The 20,725-nt window shown below is 32.4% G+C and overlaps 7 protein-coding genes across 7 annotated transcripts; 4 read left to right on the top strand and 3 right to left on the bottom strand.

Annotated features, from left to right (window-relative positions):
• Positions 1 to 199: 199 nt before the first annotated feature.
• On the bottom strand, positions 200 to 3,299 carry dpoA (prolyl oligopeptidase; the record flags this gene model as incomplete). The annotated part of the gene is made up of 5 exons (XM_004362253.1): positions 200 to 266; positions 1,012 to 1,246; positions 1,332 to 1,772; positions 1,838 to 3,053; positions 3,171 to 3,299. The coding sequence occupies 5 exons, from the start codon at positions 3,297 to 3,299 to the stop codon at positions 200 to 202; spliced, it is 2,088 nt and encodes a 695-aa protein (XP_004362310.1).
• Positions 3,300 to 3,491: 192 nt separating this feature from the next.
• On the top strand, positions 3,492 to 4,829 carry DFA_06610 (leucine carboxyl methyltransferase; the record flags this gene model as incomplete). Its single annotated transcript, XM_004362254.1, has 5 exons — positions 3,492 to 3,634; positions 3,706 to 4,260; positions 4,330 to 4,647; positions 4,723 to 4,789; positions 4,812 to 4,829. 5 exons carry the CDS (start codon positions 3,492 to 3,494, stop codon positions 4,827 to 4,829), a joined length of 1,101 nt encoding a protein of 366 aa, XP_004362311.1.
• Positions 4,830 to 4,956: 127 nt separating this feature from the next.
• DFA_06611 (uncharacterized protein) lies at positions 4,957 to 7,117 on the bottom strand (the record flags this gene model as incomplete). Its single annotated transcript, XM_004362255.1, has 6 exons — positions 4,957 to 5,973; positions 6,057 to 6,248; positions 6,316 to 6,388; positions 6,682 to 6,749; positions 6,844 to 6,880; positions 6,993 to 7,117. The coding sequence occupies 6 exons, from the start codon at positions 7,115 to 7,117 to the stop codon at positions 4,957 to 4,959; spliced, it is 1,512 nt and encodes a 503-aa protein (XP_004362312.1).
• A 201-nt stretch (positions 7,118 to 7,318) lies between these two features.
• Positions 7,319 to 8,371, top strand: DFA_06612 (uncharacterized protein; the record flags this gene model as incomplete). Its single annotated transcript, XM_004362256.1, has 2 exons — positions 7,319 to 7,391; positions 7,458 to 8,371. 2 exons carry the CDS (start codon positions 7,319 to 7,321, stop codon positions 8,369 to 8,371), a joined length of 987 nt encoding a protein of 328 aa, XP_004362313.1.
• Positions 8,372 to 8,464: 93 nt separating this feature from the next.
• Positions 8,465 to 10,812, bottom strand: DFA_06613 (uncharacterized protein; the record flags this gene model as incomplete). The annotated part of the gene is made up of 2 exons (XM_004362257.1): positions 8,465 to 9,042; positions 9,105 to 10,812. The coding sequence occupies 2 exons, from the start codon at positions 10,810 to 10,812 to the stop codon at positions 8,465 to 8,467; spliced, it is 2,286 nt and encodes a 761-aa protein (XP_004362314.1).
• Positions 10,813 to 11,035: 223 nt separating this feature from the next.
• Positions 11,036 to 14,113, top strand: DFA_06614 (uncharacterized protein; the record flags this gene model as incomplete). Its single annotated transcript, XM_004362258.1, has 6 exons — positions 11,036 to 11,193; positions 11,315 to 11,767; positions 11,840 to 12,446; positions 12,514 to 12,702; positions 12,774 to 13,031; positions 13,100 to 14,113. 6 exons carry the CDS (start codon positions 11,036 to 11,038, stop codon positions 14,111 to 14,113), a joined length of 2,679 nt encoding a protein of 892 aa, XP_004362315.1.
• Positions 14,114 to 14,333: 220 nt separating this feature from the next.
• Positions 14,334 to 20,159, top strand: DFA_06615 (pleckstrin domain-containing protein; the record flags this gene model as incomplete). The annotated part of the gene is made up of 7 exons (XM_004362259.1): positions 14,334 to 15,789; positions 15,884 to 16,478; positions 16,567 to 16,694; positions 16,746 to 17,490; positions 18,063 to 18,113; positions 19,688 to 19,730; positions 20,145 to 20,159. The coding sequence occupies 7 exons, from the start codon at positions 14,334 to 14,336 to the stop codon at positions 20,157 to 20,159; spliced, it is 3,033 nt and encodes a 1,010-aa protein (XP_004362316.1).
• Between the last annotated feature and the right edge of the window lie 566 nt (positions 20,160 to 20,725).

The following is a 20,725-nucleotide window of genomic DNA, read 5'->3' on the forward strand; positions in this document are numbered from 1 at the left end:
TGAGTGTTTACAATAAATAATCATATTGTCAATATAAGACTTTGTGTTTGCTAATAGTTGTAACAGTGAACAACAAGAGAGGTAAACAAAGCAATGCTAAATAAAGTGAGATCACTCTTCCTTTACTTTATAACTACTACTACTCTACTTTTTCTTCTTTGCTCGTACTGCAGTAATATATAGGGTTAGGGTTGAGAAATTAAGTTTTCTTTTTTGGTAACCAACAAAATTTCGTGTCAACTACTAACACAATAGAAGGGACCTTTCTAAAATAAATTATTATTATTTGTATTTGTGTTTTATATATATATATATTAAAAAGTAGAGTGGTTTTTTTAAAGTAGTGAGAGAAAGGGTAGGGAGTTGATTCAGTCTACCTGCTTTGTTGTTTGTTGATATTATTGAATCACATAATCCATGGTTTATGTTTTTTTTAAAGAGATTGTGTCCTCGTACAGAGGAGGGCTGATATTCATTTGGTGTGAGACCACATAAAAGGAAACATCCCCCCAAAAAGAAAACACGAATATGATCGATGGGGGTGTATTTTGCTAAAAAGGAACAATGTTTCCCAAAAAAAAAAAGTATCTACCCAATTAAAAAAAAAAGTTGAACGAAAATTGAAGCCAAAGGCACCCCTCCAAAAGGAGTTGTAGCTTGTCAATCGATTTTTTTGGACAAGAGAATGAAAAAAAAAAAAAAAAAAAAAAAAAAAAAAGACTTTTTGAGGTACAGAAAGTTGCGGCACCCCCTCTTTATCGATTGTCGCTTGCGTTTATTATTATTATTATAATAACGACAACAACAAAATCGTCATAGTTTTTTTAGAGTGACGGGGTTCGGTGGATATTTTCAGAGATAAAGGCCAATTTGGAAGCAAATTCTCTCGCTCTGGCTGTCAGAGGCTTTCCAGCTCCATGTCCAGTCTTTTGATCGATGAGGATAATCAAGGGGTTGGTTTGAGATGTCAGGTTTCCCAACTGGTATTGGAGCTGCGATATGTATTTGTACGAGTGAGAAGGAACCACACGATCGTCGTGGTCTCCAGTGAGCAAAAGTGTTGCTGGGTATGTGATACCTTTGTTCTTTACTGCATCTAAATTGACATTATTAATTGGTGAGTAGCCAAAGAGCACATCAAAATCTTTTGGATCTTCAGAGCATCCATAATCGCTTGACCAATGAGAACCAACTGTAAATTTATGGAATTTTAACATATCATAAACTCCTACCTCTCCAATTGATACTAAAAAAAAAAAGAAAAAAAAAAGGTAAATATATAGAGAGTTTAAATATTTAGATTTAAAAGTTTGTTTGTTTTTTTTTTTTACCTTTAAAAAGATCAGGTCTTTGATTGGTAGTTGCAGCAACTAATAGACCACCATTTGATCCACCATTAATGGTGATGAGGTCTTTTGTGGTGTACCCTTGGTCCATCAGATATTCAGCGGCAGAGATAAAATCGTCAAAACAATTTTGCTTATTGTGGAGAGAACCGTTCTTGTGCCATTCTTTTCCATACTCTCCACCACCTCTAATATTTGCTTGTACAAAGACACCATCGAATTTATCGATAAAAAATATGTTTTGAAGGCTAAAATAGGGAGAGAGTGATATTTCAAAACCACCATAGCCATACAACATCAAAGGTGCTGGTTTACTTTGTTTTGGAGCAAAGTCTTTCTTGTGAACCACAAACATTGGTACTCTTGTACCATCCTTTGAATTATAAAATAATTGTTTACAAACATAATCATTTGAATTAAAGTTTTCTATACAAATAAATAAATTAATAAAAATAATATATTAAATTTTTAGATTTGATTTTACTACTTACTAACGGTTGGTTCTTTAAAAAGTTTAACTTTATCATCAATAGTATTTAAATAAAATATAGTACTTGGATAGGTAAATGAAGCAAACGAGAAATAGATATGGGTATGGTATGGATTGGCAGCAAATGAAGAGACACAACCTGGACCAGGTAGTTCAATATCATAAAGGTATTGTCCTTTGATATCGTACACCTTGATGACATCTTGAACATCCTTGAGGTAGGAGAGATAGAATTTGTTGGATGATGATGTTACTGATTCCAAATTATCGGTGGCTTGACCAACTAATGATTTGATTTCGAGTGGTTGACCACTTTGTTTTGGAAGTTGAAAGTAAATCAATCTATTCAATGGAGCATCGAGATTGGTGGTCAGGTAGAACATGTCATCGACGCTATGAATCAAATTGTAAGAGGCATTAAAGTCTGTGACCAATTTGATCTCTTCAAAGCTAGTTGATGTCTTGTCGTTGATGACCGACTCCCAATTGGTAATGACAGAGAGATTAACCTCTGGATTACAGTCTCTAGAGGTGTATATTACCAAATACTTATAGTCGGTAGTAAACTCGACAGAAAACATGTATTGTGAGTGTTCCTTTGATTCATAGATGAGTATATCTTGGGATTGTTGTGTACCAAGTCTATGATAATATAGTTTTTGGTATTCGTTGACATCATTTTCAGTACCCAATGAGCTATCTAAAGTATCGGCAGTGGTGGTGGTGGTGGTGGTGGTGGTAGTGGTTGGAGGTGGAGGGAATCTGCCATAAATGAATCCAGTTTCGTTTTGGTCCCAAACTGGATGCGAGAATTTGCTGTATTCTAGATGGTCGGATAAATGTTCAATCTCTGATCCATTAATTCTAATGACTTTAAAGTTTACCCAATCGGAACCACTCTGACTGTAACCATAGGCAACTAGTTTACCGGAATTTGATATTTGAATCGATGAGAGCGACCATGTACCGTCTTTGGCATAGCTGTTGGGATCAATCAAAACATGTTCCGTTTGAGTGCTGTCATCCAAATCTATGAAATAGATGATACTTTGATTCAATAGACCTGGGTTCTTGTCAAAGAACAATCTTGATCCACGACGGCGAAACCATGAAAATTTCTCATAGTTTACTCTTGACATGTATTCTTGGTGGAGTTGATCAGTTAACTTTTCATTGATAAAATTGCTTGTCACTTGATTTTGTTCTTTTACCCAACTCTTAAAAATATAATAAATATTAAATAATAATAGATTAGATTGGTAACAAGTTGTATTATTATTATTACCCATTATCCATATTATTATTATTATTAATATTGTTTCATTATGACTTACAATAGTTCTAGGATCATCTTGATTCTCTAACCATCTGTATGGGTCAGCTACTTGTTGAGTTGTGCCATCAGATCTCTTGTAACTATCAACAGCAGTCTCATCTCTAAATGTTTGGGGATATTTTATCATTTATTATTTTAAATATTATTATTTTATCTTTATGTATTACAAATAATATACTAATAAATGAGTATTGAATTTGGTGAACACTTTTTGATGATCAAAAAAAAACATTTTAATTTTAATTAAATATTTTTGGTGTGTTCCAAAGGTTGAAACAATAAGTCGTTTGATTAATATTAGAATATATATATATATCCAATGGCTACTCCAATACAACCTGTAATACCATCATTTTATAAACCAAAAGGAACAACAGCAGCAGCAACAAACAATAAAAATGTTAATGACAATCATAAAGAATCAGTCATAGGAACAAATGATGATGCAGCATCATGCAAAGAGTAAAAGAATAACAACAACAACAAGATCAACAACAAACATTCATCATTTATTAATAATCTATTATTTCTAGGTCTGCCGTAAAGATTGGTTACTGGAAAGATGATTTTATACAATACTTTGTTAAATCACCTGTTCGTAGAGCACCTTTAATCAACAGAGGTTTCTTTACAAGAGTAGAGACTGTAGAGGCTTTATTAAATCAATTCATTCAAGTATATACTACCCCTTCCTCTTCTTCTTCTTCTTCCCCCTCTTGTTTGCAATTAGTTAATCTTGGTTGTGGATATGATACACTATTCTTTAGATTAAAACAACAACAACAACAACAACAACATGAAATAACATTCTTTGAAGTTGATTATTTACAGGTTATACAAAACAAACTCAAGATTATAAATTCAACCAAAGAGTTGCGTCATTTAGTAGACAGTGATTGGAATGATCCAATACCATCATCATCATCATCATCATCAACGAACCAAACCCAAACCAATGGTTTACACAATGTAAAGATTGATTGGGAGAATAATAGAATGATATCACCTCATTATCGAGTCTCTCCCATTGATCTTTGTAACATTTCTTCATTTGATGAAATATTCAATTCACTTGGTATCAATTACAAGTATGTTATCCTTTTTTTTACACTTTTATGTAATGAATCAAAACCAATTATTTATCATTTATTATTTAGTATACCTACAATATTTTTATCAGAATGTGTAATTATATACATTACAGCAGATAATGGAAACAAAGTTATTAAATGGGCATCTGATCATTTTAAAGAGAGTTGTTTTGTTACCTATGAACAAATAAAGCCTTTTGATGAATTTGGATCAATGATGGTAAAGAATATAAACTCTAAAGGATGTCCTCTGCAATCAATCTATCAATTCCCCGATCTTATAGCACAGAAGAATAGATATTTGCAATTGGGGTGGAATAGATCCGATGCACTAGATATGGTTGACATTTATAATTATTTTATTGATAAATCAAAGATTAAAATGTAAGTATTAAAAAGCCTTGGTTGATATCACGTACAATTAATTAATTTGTTGTAATTTTTTTTCTTTTTTAAAAGAATTGAAAGATTAGAGATATTTGATGAATTTGAAGAATGGTATTTAATTCAAGGTCATTATTGTTTTGTATTTGCCATTAAAAGTCAAGACCAATCTGCGATATTAAAATATTCCTTTCAAGATTCAAAACCCAACAACACTATTCAGCAGTCCAATACTCCTCCATCCAAAAGGTAGAGGAAATAAATGGAGCTATAAAAATAATTTAAATTGAAAAAGATATCTTTATTTATTTATAAATCTTTTTTCATGATTTCAATCCATTTATCAATAGTTTCAAAATCATTTTCTTTAATTGGACTATTATCACGTAAAATATCTATGAATGTATGATTCATGCTTTCTATTAGTAATTGTTTTGTTGTTGTTGGAGTTGTGGTGGTTAGATTTTTGAGTTGAACATAATAATCATTAATCCATTGTCTAAATATTTCATGTTCTTGATCTAAAACTATTTTACCATAATCTAGAGCATCATCGTTTGAATTGGACTCAAAGTCAATTAAAATAGATTCCAATCGAGAGAGTTGATCTTTTAATCTTCCTGGAAGAATAGCACGACCACACATTTCAAATATTCCAACAAATTCTTTCTTGATACATTGAAGGGATGGTCTTGTAAGGAATTTAGGTTGTTGGGCATTTCTTGCAAATATCAAAAAGTGAAACATCTTTTCCGTCTCATCAAACGTTGCAATAAAGGAGCATGTTTGTAGAGGTTGTTGTAGAGCAGGGCTAAAATCTCCATTTCTCCATGCATTGAATAGTTTGAAGGAAGTATTTTCTACTTGCTCTCTTTGCAGACCACGAATTTGCAGACAAGCAGATGGATAGTTTAGCCAACGAATAGTACAATCATTGTGATGATATTCTTTTTTAGTTTGAGCATAAAATACTGCAAAATGATAGTCTCCAGCCTGATAGTGTCTATGCAAGAGATTGGTTGCACCAGTTCCGTCTCTATCAGAGTTTGAAGCCACTTTGTATCCTGGCATTGTTTCACAAATATCCAAAAGCTCTTTGATAGTGTCGATGGTGAGATGTTGATCGACATGTCTACGATCAATGATAACATTGTGTCCATTGAAATAGGGATATGGTGGAAATTGTCTAAAGAATTGAGCTCCAGACTGATTACATGTAAATTCATAGGCTCTCAAACCAGATCTGCTCTTTGATGCAATGTTTTCATAACAAATAACACATTTTCCTTCAAATTGGTTGTAATGTGATTCTTTTGGTGTTTGTCCCTAAGTAGAGAAGATAAAAAAGATTTAATAAGAGTAAAAATATTTATATTATATTATATTATATTATACTGTTATTGACATACAGAAATGATTTCAGGTTTTGAACAATTAATAGTCACTTGAAATGGTACATTTGTATATTGATGATTGAGGTATGGCTCATAGTTGATATTCAAATGTAGTCTCTCCTCTTGAATATATCTTGAAAGAGTACTATAGTCATAAAGATATTTCATTCCTGCTCTCCATCCATCTCTGTTTATTATTGTTTCTTGCTAAATGAAATAACTTTGAGAATCAATTTGATCTAATGAAAACTCCACAGCAGTTGTTTAAACTTACAATCATTTGAATTTCTTTCTGTGTCATATTGATATCAATAGTTGTTTCATCTTGTTGTTTTGAGTGAGAATCACTATTACAATTTGTATCTTTTCCTATTGCTATCATTTCTTATAAACCTATATACAAAACTATTATGTTTTTTATTTAATTTTTTGGTATAATATTGTACAAGTGTCAACAATGATTATTCATTTTTGTTGACAAAGCTTGAACCCCCCCCCTTTTAGACAGATTTTTAACTAATTTATCTAACGGTAATAAAATGTTGCAAAGGGGGAGGGGGTTGTCTATTTATCGGATATTATTCTCATTGTTTGGATCTTCTTGTTTTGGCATTATGTCTAGACCCTTTAAATTATATACTTTTTTGGGATACTGTAACCTTTGGTTGTGATTGTGATTGTGTAAGTAAGATAATCAAGCTCTGCTTTCTAAAAAAAACAAACATTACCTATAATGTGCTGCCAAAAGTATTCTTGATCTCGCTTCCTCAATCTTTTCATCTATTTCCTTTTCAGATTCTACATACATGTTTTTGTGGAATTTATCTCTTGCTTCATCTCTATAGATAGATATATAATGATAATAATAACAATGATAATTGATACCCGATGTTTGTTGTTAGCTATAACAATATGATCAACAACAGGTGTCAAGATAATGTTTTTAGGTACCTTATAGAATCACGTTCTGATTCTTTTTCCCATTGATTTGCTAGTCTAAATACTCTTCGATATAGGTATAATACCTTTCTTGAAGATGGGAGCTGTGATAGTGCCAAATGATTGATGATATTCATTCTCTTCTCTCTATATAAAATTAATTAATTATTCGTTTAGAAATTTAAATTGCTTTTACCTCTCACTGAAGGCGGGAAGTACATGTCCATACAAAAAAAAAAAACAAATAAATATATATTTATATAAATATATAAACAGCGATAGAATAAGACAAGACTAATAGTAGAAATAGAATAGATATCAACTACAACTACAACAACATGTCCAAACAGACACAACAACAACGAAGACAAATCCGTAAGGATTATCGTGTCCTCATTCAAGATACACAAAGTATGCATCAATTTGTCTCTCTCTATATCCATTTAACTAATGATGTTTATATCTTTCTTTAAAAAGAAAACAAGGATAGTTTAGTACAATCAGATAGTGGTGGATTATTACAAATGCTTGAAAAGGGAGAACAATTGTACTCTCAAGTAAATATGCCTAGAGAGGCAGCGTTGGATTCTGAATTTCTTAGTTTGGCATCACAACTGGGCTATGAAAAGACACAAAGATTCAAAGTAGCTTTTAGTACATTTGATAGTAATGGTTTTATCAATAGATTATATACAACACTCTCTCAGTTGGGATCTGATCAAGATGGGCAGGAAGAGCAACAAGATGATGATCAACAAGATGGTGACGATGATGAAAATAATAATAACAAAAAGAAAAGAAAAAAAGGACGTTCATCGTCAACAGATGATGTCCAAGAAAGAGGATGGAAAAGATTTGGAGCAAATGTTGCAAAGCAATTCAATCAGACACCAGATTTTGATTTCATGTATGGTCCAATTAGTATAGAGGTGGTGGAAAAGGTTAGAAAGCAACCCCAACGACGTGGAAAAGATGAAGTAGGAAAACTGGTTGTCCCCGAGCAGGTACAAGATACAGCGGGCGCAAATCAACAAAACGAAACAACCAGTCAACGTGTACATAATATGAAACGATATTTGGAGAAAAAGAAGCAAGCAGACTTTATTGATGTAGTGACAGACAAGACATCGTTTGCAAGATCTGTTGAAAATATGTTTTATTTCTCTTTTCTTTTAAAAGACGGCCAAGCAAAGTTGGTTCCAAACCAACAGACAGGCGCTCTCAATATCGAAGCTGCACAACCCCCAGAGGAAAAAGATTATACTACAGGAAGAGCTACTCAAAGACATTCGGTTGTAAAAATGGACTATGATATTTGGAAAAAACTATCACAATGTTCAAATCAGCTGCCAGATTTCAATATTGCTGATGGGGATGGAAAGAAAAAATAAAAAGAAATGGTCACAACACATGTAAATCAATTCCAAAGAAAGAATATTAAAGAAAGAGAAAAAAAGAAGAGAAGAACTTCTTCTTTTGATTTTTTACTTTTTTGTGTAATTTGGTATGGATCCCATAGCAGGTTTCTTGGATAACGAGAGACTAATTGGTTTTAAAAGGGATTTTGTTGGTTGTTGTGGAGGTGGTTGTTGTGATCCCAAAGTACTTTGGGGTTGGTTCTCGCCTGGAAATGGGGTTTGTGATGGGATGTCATCAAAATCAAATAAATCATCAGAAAAGTCATCGTCATATTGTTGTTGTTGTTGTTGTTGTTGTTGTTGTTGTTGTTGTTGTTGTTGTTGTTGTCTTTGTTGTTGAGGTTGTTGAGGTTGTTGAGGTTGTTGAGGTTGTTGAGGTGATTGAAGTGGTTGCCTTTGTTGTTGTTGTTGTTGTTGTTGTGGAGGTGGTTGTGGTTGTCTTTGTTGTTGAGGTGGTTGTCTTTGTTGTTGATTTTGTTGTTGATTTTGTTGTTGATTTTGTTGTTGTGGATGTTGTTGTTGTGTTGAACTAACAAAATAGTTTGGAGGTGAAGGTATAATTATTTTTGGTTTAGGAGATATAGGTTGTTGCGGGATATTACTATCATTAGGACCTTGTGAATAATTTGTTGCAGTTGGTTTGGCTGATTAAAATAATGGATGTTAGTAACTTTATATAATTGAGATGACAAGTGATGGTACAAACCCTTCATTGAAGCCACAGGTGGTTGCATTTTAGGTTGATTTGCCGAGGTCTTTGTGGTTTTGTTGTTGATAATCTTCTTTGTTGGAACAGAGGGTTTGTTATTATTATTATTATTATTATTATTTGGTGTAGCCATTTTCGATAATTTTCTTGGTGTTGGTTTTGTTGTTGTTGATGTGGATGATGAACTCGCCAAATTGTATATTGATGTATAGTCATAGGTATTATTACCAACCAGCTGTTTGAACTGGTCTATTGCTTCATCGATGCCATCGTCGTTTGGGGAATAAATAAAATCTATATTTTGCAATACAATATTGATATAGTGTGATGTTGGAGAGAGAGCAAATATAGAGACTTTTTTGAGAACGAGAATCCAACCGGCAGCCATTTCCGGGTAGTGTTCACTGATTACACTTTTTTGAATAATTGCTCTAATTTCTCCGCTTGGATCGGCTACCGTCAATTGATAGTCTGAATCTGTTGCCACAAGCGATCGAATTAAAACCACTAGCCTCGATACTTTTTTACAGTATCTCTCCCGAAGTATAAGGCCAATATTATATTTTAGAGGTTTTGAGTCACCCCACGTAGTCGTGGTAGTAGTAGATGTGCCATCGTTGTTGTTGTTGTTGTTGGGTTGAGTATTATAGTTTTGGTTGAATAATTTGAATGGAGGGAATCCGCCATGTTTCAACATGCTTGGCCAACATCCAACACTAAAATCAGCCTTGGGCACATAATCGCGTGAGTTGTGCATCGATTGATTTCCAATAAGCTTGCTCATAAAAACATTTAATGCTTGAGATCCTCCAGATTGATCGTCGGGGAATGGAGGGAGGTCTCCTGCTGGACCTGGTATCTTTCGAAGTAGTTGTGGTTGTTGCCTTGGAGGTGGCTGATATGGAATAAAATCATATTGTTCAGTGTCTTTGGTTGTAGAAAATGATGAAGTTGAAGAAGTAGAAGTAGAAGAAAAAGAAGAGTTTTGATTCAAATATTTGTTGCCGATATTATTCTTTTGTCGTTTCTTGCTATTTAATTCATAATTGTCTGTATTGCTATCTTCATCTGATATTTCTTCAATTGATGGCCCTTCAACTGATTGTGATTGTTGTTGTTGTCTTTGTTGTTGGTGTCTTTGTTGTTGTTGTTGTTGTTGTTGTTGTTGTTGTTGTTGTTGTTGTTGTTGTAGGGGTTGTGGAGGTTGTTGTTGATTGGAGTTTCGAACATTGGAGTTATTATTATTGTTATTATTATTATTATTATTTTTGATAGATTGGTTAAGCCCTACCTTTGGGACAATTGGGTCTTGCCTTCGTTCCAAGTGCTGCGTGAGTTGAAAGTTTTGAATTTCATCACTAGTATATTGGCTGTATTCTTGTTGACTTTGTTGTTGTTGTTGTCTCTTTTGAATTTCAGTGGTATTTGTTGTTGGTGTTGTTGATTGTTGGATGGTTGTTGATTGATTCTTTTTGTTTATCAATAAAGTAGATATTCTTTCTTTTTGTTGTTGTTGTGGAGGGATTGGTGATTTATGTTGATTGTGATTTAAAAGACTTGAAGCAGGGGCCTTTACAGCAGCTGCAGATGATTGTGTTTTATGTTGATTAACAATATTGTTTCCACCATTGCCACCACCACCACCACCACCACCACCATCATCATCATCATCAAATACTAAATCGAAAAGATCATCATCAGACATGATGAATTGGAGACTGATACAAATAACAAGGGATGATTATAAACTTTAGTTTTATAAAAGTTCAGAGATATATGAAAAAACCCTAAAGTAGGTGATTTCTATGAAAAAAAAATAAAATAAAAAATTAATCAAAAATGTTTGTACAGCTGAAAGATCACCAATATTGTTAGTGAAGATGAGCATCGACTAGACACTTGTATTATTAGTAGGTTTTGCTTCAAAAATGTCTACAACTAGTTCTACTTCGTCTACACCTCAAACATCGACGATAAGAAATAAAAAGATAATATCAATAGAAAGCGATATCGAAAAGGCTAGATCAGAGAAGGATTGGAACTCTCTTTTATCATTGTTAAAAAAATATTCAAAGATTACTGCTTCGTATGTAAAATCTCTATACACAATACATATACACAATCTAATATAACTAATATATAAATATATATCGCCGTTCTCTCTATCTCTATATCTTTCTATCTATTTCTATTTTCTATTTCTATAGAAATAATGAAAATGTACTTGAATATTTAGTGCACGCAGAAAGATATATTGCAGACAATAATTATATAGATGCACAATTAATGTTAAACAAGGCATTAATGTTAAAACCAGATGATCAAGAAGTGGTAGCATATATTGGTATTGTTGATTATCAAAGAAATGATATAAACAAGGCCATCGATCATCTAAGCAAATTGTCTAATCCCTATGCACAACAAAACAACAATGAAATGATTTTAAACCCAAGAAAGGTAAATCTACTTTTACATGCCTTTAATGTCAAAGGAAAGTGTCAAGAATATCAAGGAAAAGGTGAAGATGCCATTGAATCTTACAAGAATGTCATCAATATTACCTTTAGATACTTTAAGTTTACAAAGTCGATTGATCAACAAGCCAAACCTTTTATCATTGATTCTTATATTAGAATTGCAATGATTCATCGTTATTATTCGTATGTAAACAATAATCATAATTATATATTGGTTTATATCCATTTTTTCTAACCTCTCTCATCTTCTAAAAGTAAAATACAAGAAAGTATCAAAGACTTTAGAAATTGTTTATCAAGTCAAGTTGGTCTAAATTTATCAAATTACCGTTTGGCACTTGTCAGCCTTGGCCATTTGTTATTAAGAAATACTTGTTCTCAAAGTTATCAATCAATTTATCAAACAACTAGCAGTGCTGATCAACAATCACCATTACATACATCTTCTACCTCTTCTGAAATTAACAAGTTAAATCAACAAACTCCAACTGTTTCAGCCTCCAGTACCTATGTACCAAATAACCAAGTTGAAGAGGCCATTATGGTTTTGCTTCATGCTGAAGATGTTCAATCGATCCTCTTGGAATCATCATTGCTCTCTAATGACTCTACTTCATCCACCTCAATGTTATTATCACCTCTTTCCATTCAAAATTCTCTGGCTGCAGAGTCAACAGCTGCTTCTAATGGTTCAGCAGCAACTGCCCAAACTACAAATGGCGAGGATGATGGTGACGACCAATCTAGTTCTCATTCTCCCGCTCCTGTATCGATAAACTCTCCCTCTGAAAAAGATATGCTTATATATGATGATTTGTGTATGGCATATTGTCGTAAAGAACAATATTATCCAGTAGTTGAGGTAAACTTTACAACCAAAAAAAAAAAAAAAACAAACTCTTGTACTAAATCCTTTTTTTTTTATCAAGATTTATGAAAAATCATTATCATCAAAGTTTGGAGAAACTCATAGATGGATACAATTAGCATTATCATTATACAGTTCAGGAAAATATAAAAGATCACTCTTTATAATTGAAGAATGTCTTGCAACAAATCCAAAGAATATAACTCTTATTTTATTGGCTTCAAAGATTTGCATCAATCATTTAAATCAGGTATGAAAAAAACAAAATATAAATATAAATAATGAATATATTTATTAATCCAAATTTTTTGTTTTCCATAGTTATCAAAAGGAATTATATTTGCAAAGCAAGCAATTTCAATATTGGATTCATCAACTAGTGATAATATTTTACAAAGTAGAGCCTATTTATCAATTGGTGTTGCCTATGAAAAGAGAGCATTGGAATGTAAATCATACAATGAAAAACAAACAAATCAAGAACTTGCACTTTCCAATCTTAAAAAGGCACATTACTATGATTCCTCCAATTATCTTACATCTTATCATCTTGCTTTAATCTATGCAGATATTCGTGAGGTATGTATTTAAAAAATATATTTTAACAAAATTAATCCTAAATTTATTTAATTTAATTTTATCTTTAGACAAGATTAGGATTAAAATATATTCATGAATCACTTTCTATCAATAGTAATGAACCATCAAGTTGGAATTTACTATGTTTATTGTTATCATCAAACAAGACCTATGAATTGGCATATAGAACTTGTAAATATGCTCTTGTCCAATCACCAAACAACATTGAATTGCTTTTGACAAAAGCAAAACTCGAATTGGCCTTGGAAGATGGATCACAAGCACTCCTTACCTATAGAGGCGCTCTCTCTCAACTAAACAACAAGACATTGACCTCTACCGAAGATTGGGACGAAACAGAAAGCATACCAAGAAATAGATATCAATCAGGATCTGCCAGTATTGTCTCTTTTGATATGAGATCAACGGGCACAGCTTCACATAGAGGTGGTATCGCTTCTAGCTCTGAGTTTTCAGCCGATGGAAACTCAAATAGCATCCAAGCTGGTGGAGACCAAGAATTTAATTCTCCTCTGGCAAATGGAACACTCAAAGGTCAATCCTTGTCTTCCTCTTCCACCACTGCTGCCAACTCTGACTCTAACCTATCAACTACCATTAAAAGAAGAGTACAATTATGGTTGGCCCTGTCAGAGGCATTCTCTCAACAATCAATGTTTGATGATGCTGCATCTTGTCTTGTTCAAGCAGATCAATTGTCACCCAACCATGCCGAAGTTTATTACCAACAAGGTGTTTTATTGGATCTTCAGGGTATAAGCCAAGAGGCAGCATCGGCCTATCGAAAGGCTTTGGCAATTGACCCAGGACACACAAACAGTGCAATCAGAGTGGCAGTTAATCATTATATCGTTGATAAAGATTTGTTACTCTCTGAAAACAATCTTACAACAGTATTACGTTCCTATGATCCAACGTCTCACCATGCTTGGTTCCAATTGGGTGTTGTCCTCAAAGCAAAGGGAGAAATAGAAAGAGCATCTGAATGTTTCAAACGTGCCATCGAATTGGATAAAACTTCACCACTTATTCCTTATGAATCAATTTCAAGACATCTCTAAATAAATAAAATAATAAAATAATAATAATAATAATATCTCTAATCAAAAAAAAAAAAAGAGACAAAGAGAGAAAAGATCTTCTTTTTTCTTTTTCTTTTTTTTTTTTTTTTTTGTGTTCGTAGCCCATCCGCAAAGATCTACAGTTTTAAAATTACTGTGTTGTAAACTTATTTGTATTATTATCTATTTCTATTTATCTATTTTATATTTATTATTATTGATGTCATTTGATAGAACAAGTAGTAAAAGAAATCTTCAAGAATCTGGTTCGGCATCTAGTGGATGGCTTGGGATATGGGAAGGAAATGAAGAAGAAGAAAAGGATGGAGGAAATATAAAGAGAAATGAAAGAGGCCAAATTGGTGATTGGAGCAGTTTTATGATCGCAATGGATGATGAAGGTGGTAAAGAACTTCAACGATCAATGTCTACAATGAAATTTGATCTCCCAAAACAACCACCACAACAAGATATATTGGTGGTGAATCGACAAAGAACTTCACAACCAACTCTTAAAACTAGCTCTGGTATGCCACCACCACCAACTACTACTACTACTACTACTACTACTACTACACCATTAAAATTTTCTGGTAGTATACCAAAAGATTCAAATAGTAAACAACAATCTCCACCAACTTGTAATTTATCAACAACACCAACATCACCTTCACAATTGAATAATTTCTTTTTCAAACAAAAGCAAACAACATCCATTTCCAATTCCAATTCAAAAGATTCAAATAGTAAACTTCAATATCAAAGACAAGTGACTGGATCAAATTTGGCTGCCTCTATTCATTATAATAATAATAATTCATCCTCTTCATCCTCTCCACAACCAATCACTACTTTTGTTGATTCACCCAGAGGGAGTGATGATTCTTCAACAACTCCATTATCGTCATCACCCATAAATCTCAGTGGAGGGATACCTTTTAATAAGTTTTCCTCTTCATCACCTCCTCTATCCACTCCTCCCCAGTCTAGTTCTGTTGGCAGTGGTGGAGGTGGCGACTCTGGTTTCCTCAACTTTTTCAGAAAGAAAAAGGTTCAACTAGACGGCAAGACGAAATATGGATCTATAGACTCTGCAACAAACTCTAATATGCTTGGTAGTTCGGGTGGAGATGATTCAAATACTCCACGCGAAGTAGAGTCAACCTTTGATGATCGTTCAACTGTTTATAGTGGCATTGGTGGCGCAAGTGACACGTATAGCGAATATACAGTCGATGACAATATGAGTACATTTAGCGGTGTTACTATATCACCAATGCAAGACCTTGGATTTTCTGTATCGTCGGATAAAATTATGGAAGGTTGGATGGAACGAGCTAGTTCAAGGTCATCTTGGAAAAAACATTGGTTTGTACTTCGTGGTATTCACTTGGAGTACTACAAGGGTTGGTGGGAGGACAAGTCATCACTACCACAAGATAAATTTAGTAATGCCAAGGAAAAAGAATCCTCTGAAAAGGGTAAAATCACTCTCAACTATTGGTACACTTTTAGCAAGGTGACATGTGAGGATAGTAAATTTGTTTTCTCAATTGTTCAATCATCAGAGGTTGAAAAGGCAGACAAAAAGAACAAATTGAAATTTAGATGTGAAAATGAAGATATTGCTCGTAAATGGGTACAAGAATGTGAATCGGTAATTAAAAAAAGAAAAGGTAAAAAAAAAATATAAATTTTGGAATATAATATAATATTTTAATATTAACATTTAAACATTTTTTGAATATTATTTTATTTTTTTATTTTTAGAAACAACTGTAACATTAAGACCATTAATTGCTGCTGATCATAGACAAGCTGGAGGTAGAAGAGGTACATTACTAGGAAATACTCCACCATTTATTCCACCACTCAACACTGCAAATTTAGGTGATCATTCCGCCCAAGGAGCAGTAACACCAAGAGGAGGAAATATATCACCCAATTCTATTGTACCACCTCCTAGTGGGTATACATTTGAAGACGAGCATCGTCCAACAAATATTGGGGGATTTATTACTAGTAGCGATCAACTAGTCATCCCAAAAGAATTAACAGAAGATTTAGAGCAAGATGAAAAAAAGGTATTGGAAACTGTTATTTCATTGTTGGATGAATTTAAACCCCAACCACTTCCTGAGGGTGTTTCCATTTCAGACTATCGAAACAAACCTCGTTCGCCAGATGGAAAATATCGTATTCTCAGTTTAGATGGAGGAGGTCTTAGATCTGTCATGGTATGCGTTCTTATTGAGCGTATTGTCAAGAAATTCCCTAGATTCTTAGACTATGTAGATGTTTTTACAGGTACTAGTGCTGGTTCAATTGTTGCTGCTGGTCTTGCTATGCAATATCCTCCAAAAGGGTAAGAAAAAAAAAAAAAAAAAAAAAAAAAATCAAATATTAAATATTAATATTTCCTTTTTTTTTTTTTCTTTTCTTTATTCTTTTAGAACTAGAAGAGTATTAGAATTGACAGCATTACCCGTCTTTGGAAAAAAAAGAGTAGGTCTAAATATGGGAAATGCAAAGTATGTCAACAGGCTCTTAAGAGCAGCTTGTTATGTTTTCTTCCAAAAACGTACATTTACAGAGATCCCACGAAAACTGGTAGTCCCCACTTTTCAATTAGACTCTGAATATCCTCCAAAGGCCAAACAAACTGCCCCAGAAGTGAGAAGATGGATGCCACAATTATTCCATAATATTTTACCAAATAGCACAGACCCAATCAACAACAAGCAACAATCCAAAATGCAACAAAAACAACATTTACAATCCAACTTGCCAATCCAAGATGACTGGAGAACACAAGAAATAGTTGGTGATGCGCTATTAAGATCTGGTTCGGCACCAACCTTTTTCCCAAGTTACCAAAACTTTATCGATGGTGGTGTATTTTGTAATAATCCAGCAATAGCAGCAATAAGTCTTGCCTCAAATCCATACCGTGACAACATAGGAATGGACAAGATGATTTGCCTATCTTTGGGTACTGGTATCTCTCCACAAGTGATGGAAGGTGCTGACGGTGAGGAATTTGATTATGGAATCCTTCAATGGGCCTCTCGTCTAGGTAATCTTTTCATGGGCTCCCAAGTAGATTTCCTCACACAACTATGTGAAAACATGTTGGCTGAAAGATATTTTAGACTAAACCCTCTTTTGGGTGAGCATACCTCTATGGACGATCCTAAATTGGTCAGTGAGTTGGCCACACTTGCCAACCAGGTAGACCTAACAGAAACATTTGCTTGGATTGAAAAACATTGGTTTCCAGTTGCTCCACTATCTCCTACCGCCACAGCTGCTGCCACAGCTGCTGCCGCCACCAACACAACAACTCCACCCCTTACTAGTGCTGATGAATTGAATCTGTAATATAACGGATTAGAGGTTACAAATTCACAATAAATAAAGTATTGTTTGGCTTTTCGAGGACAAGTATTTACTCAAGTTCTCAGAGACTCCAACAGTAACATAGAATTATTTTTTAAAGAAAGAAATAAAAATGATCTTTGTCTCAAACAAATTCGCTGGTGTCTATTTGTTTTGTTTTTTTTAATTTAAAATACTTTTTACTCTTTTTTGATTAGAATCAACAAAAATTAATGTCTAGATTGTCTTGAAATTAATTTGTAGACGATCGTATAACTATGTTGATTTAAAACTTTGATTATACATTATACTTAGATATTCTTATGTTATTGTAATAAATGAATTAAAAAAAAAACTTTATCACAAGATTATAAGAGGCTCAGAGGGTACTGGTTTTTTTTATTCAATTGTTTTTTTTGTGAATTTTATAGTTTAGCTCTTGAAACCTTTACTATATCATAGGAAATGATCTGAATTTTGTGCAGACATCAAACTTGCTAAAAAAGCTAACAGTTTGTATTAAAAAATTAGTGATTTGGTTGTTTGGATTTAGATTTTCAAATTTTTATAGTTTTGCTCAATTAACTTCAAACTTTGATATTCACCATTGGACATTGTTTTGGTAAGTAAATGAATTGTTTTAATTTTTTAAAATAACCTTTTTTAATATTTTATATATATCCTCTTGGTTTTTGTTACTTTTTAAAAAAACATTTAAAAGTAATATAATTTATCTCATTTGACTTGAAACCTTAAATTCTATTTTTAAAATAATTATTAAATGATATGGAGTTGAAAATATTAAACAAAATAACATTTATCTGGTTTTTTTAAGTTTTTATGATAATTTTTCCAAAACTTTAAATTTAACTCAATTGATATGAAAGTTTGATAATATCTATATATGATTATTTCCAACAATATTGCATCAATTAATTAAAAGATTAATTAAAATTGACTACAAAAAAAATTAATACTTTTAAGGTAAAATTTCGATCTTTGTATAATTTGATTTTAAAATTTTTTAAACAATACGCTCACTCATTAATTTTGTTGGAAATATGCAAATATACTATTTTTAAAAAATCGATTTTATGAAAAATATACCAAAAAGATAAAAATATAAATACAAATATTTTAAACTTACAATATTATTTTTCAATAGCCTCAATTGTCTATTATTATGAAAACTAAAAAATTCTGATTCACGAGCTGATTTTTTGAAAAAAAGTGGTCATGGCATGAGTCGATACAAAATCAAAAAAAGTTCAACATAGGGCAAAAGTTGGCATGAATATATAATAGTTTTTACTTTTTTAAACGAATAGAAGAATACAATTAATAAATATATACTGTTTAAAATATAAAAATATTCAATCGGTTAAAAAAAAATTATATATGTTTACAAAAACAAAATTATTGAAATTTTGCTTGGTTCCAATAAAGTTGTAATTTTAATAACTTTCTGATTTTTGATTGATTTTTGTCTATTTTTAAATATTTTATACAAAAGGCTCACCATTACCTATACTGTTCATTCGAAATAATTTTTATGAAACTTTATAAGATATATCAAATTCAATAACCATCCTCCCATTTTTGAAAAATATGACAAAATTCAGATTAATAATTCCAATTTATAGGTTAATTCCGATGATATTTAGTACATATACACCTAATTTAACTAATTTGCCTCAAATTATTAATTCAAACTAGCATTCTGGTAATTAGTCCTAGGGCTAGGGTTCGAATGAGAGGGTTAGGGGTTGTAGAAATATTGATTCAATGGCAAAATAAGTTAATAATTGAGTAAAATGCAATATTTACATACTATTTTGAGAGTTTGAAGTAAATCCAAAGGATTATTATTGTTCAAAAATGATCAAGTATTTTCCTCACAAAAATTAAATTTTAGAACTTCAAATTAAAACATAACTCCTGATATTTACGATAGATATATACATATTTATACTACTTTCACTCAAATTAATACTTAAAAGTACAATTATCTTAGATAAAAGTACCTATAGTTACGACAGTCTCATAATAACTCAACTTTTTATAGTTCAATCCTAACAGGTCGGGAGTTCGATTCCCAGTTACTACATCAATTTTTTTACTAAGGGTTCTATAAGCTGCTACCAGGGCCAGGGCCAAGTTTAAAATTTTATAGTGTTCTCCATACTAAAATATAAGTATATTTATGAGTACATTACACTATTTAAATAGTTTTTGTAGAGTTTGAAGTAAATCCAAAGGATTATTATTCTTCAAAAATCATCAAAATATTTCTAAGTATCAAGTATTTTCCTCACAAAAATTAAATTTTAGAACTTCAAATTAAAACATAACTCCTGATATTTACGATAGATATACACATTATTATACTACTTTCATTAAAATAATCACTTAAAAATACTATTCTCTTATCTAAAACCATCAAGAGTTACTACTGTCTCATACTAACTCAAGTATTTTAGATTCAATCCTAACTGGTCAGGAGTTCGATTCCCAATTACTACACTCATGTACATCACTCGTGTTAGTGTATTGGGGTGATTGTAATCAATGTGTTAGGGTTCTATAAGCTGCTACCAGGGATAGGGTTCTATAAGCTGCTACCAGGGCCAGGGCCAAGTTTAAAATTTTATAGTGTTCTCCATACTAAAATATAAGTATATTTATGAGTACATTACACTATTTAAATAGTTTTTGTAGAGTTTGAAGTAAATCCAAAGGATTATTATTCTTCAAAAATCATCAAAATATTTCTAAGTATCAAGTATTTTCCTCACAAAAATTAAATTTTAGAACTTCAAATTAAAACATAACTCCTGATATTTACGATAGATATACACATTATTATACTACTTTCATTAAAATAATCACTTAAAAATACTATTCTCTTATCTAAAACCATCAAGAGTTACTACTGTCTCATACTAACTCAAGTATTTTAGATTCAATCCTAACTGGTCAGGAGTTCGATTCCCAATTACTACACTCATGTACATCACTCGTGTTAGTGTATTGGGGTGATTGTAATCAATGTGTTAGGGTTAGGGTTAGGGTTAGGGTTAGGGGTTAGGGTTAGGGTTAGGGTTAGGGTTAGGGTTAGGGTTAGGGTTAGGGTTAGGGTTAGGGTTAGGGTTAGGGTTAGGGGTTAGGGTTAGGGTTAGGGTTAGGGTTAGGGTTAGGGTTAGGGTTAGGGTTAGGGTAGGGTAGGTAGGTAGA

Source organism: Cavenderia fasciculata (assembly GCF_000203815.1).
Source record: "Cavenderia fasciculata unplaced genomic scaffold Scf_Dfasci-G-p-12c09.r1-3, whole genome shotgun sequence".
NCBI lineage: Eukaryota > Evosea > Eumycetozoa > Acytosteliales > Cavenderiaceae > Cavenderia > Cavenderia fasciculata.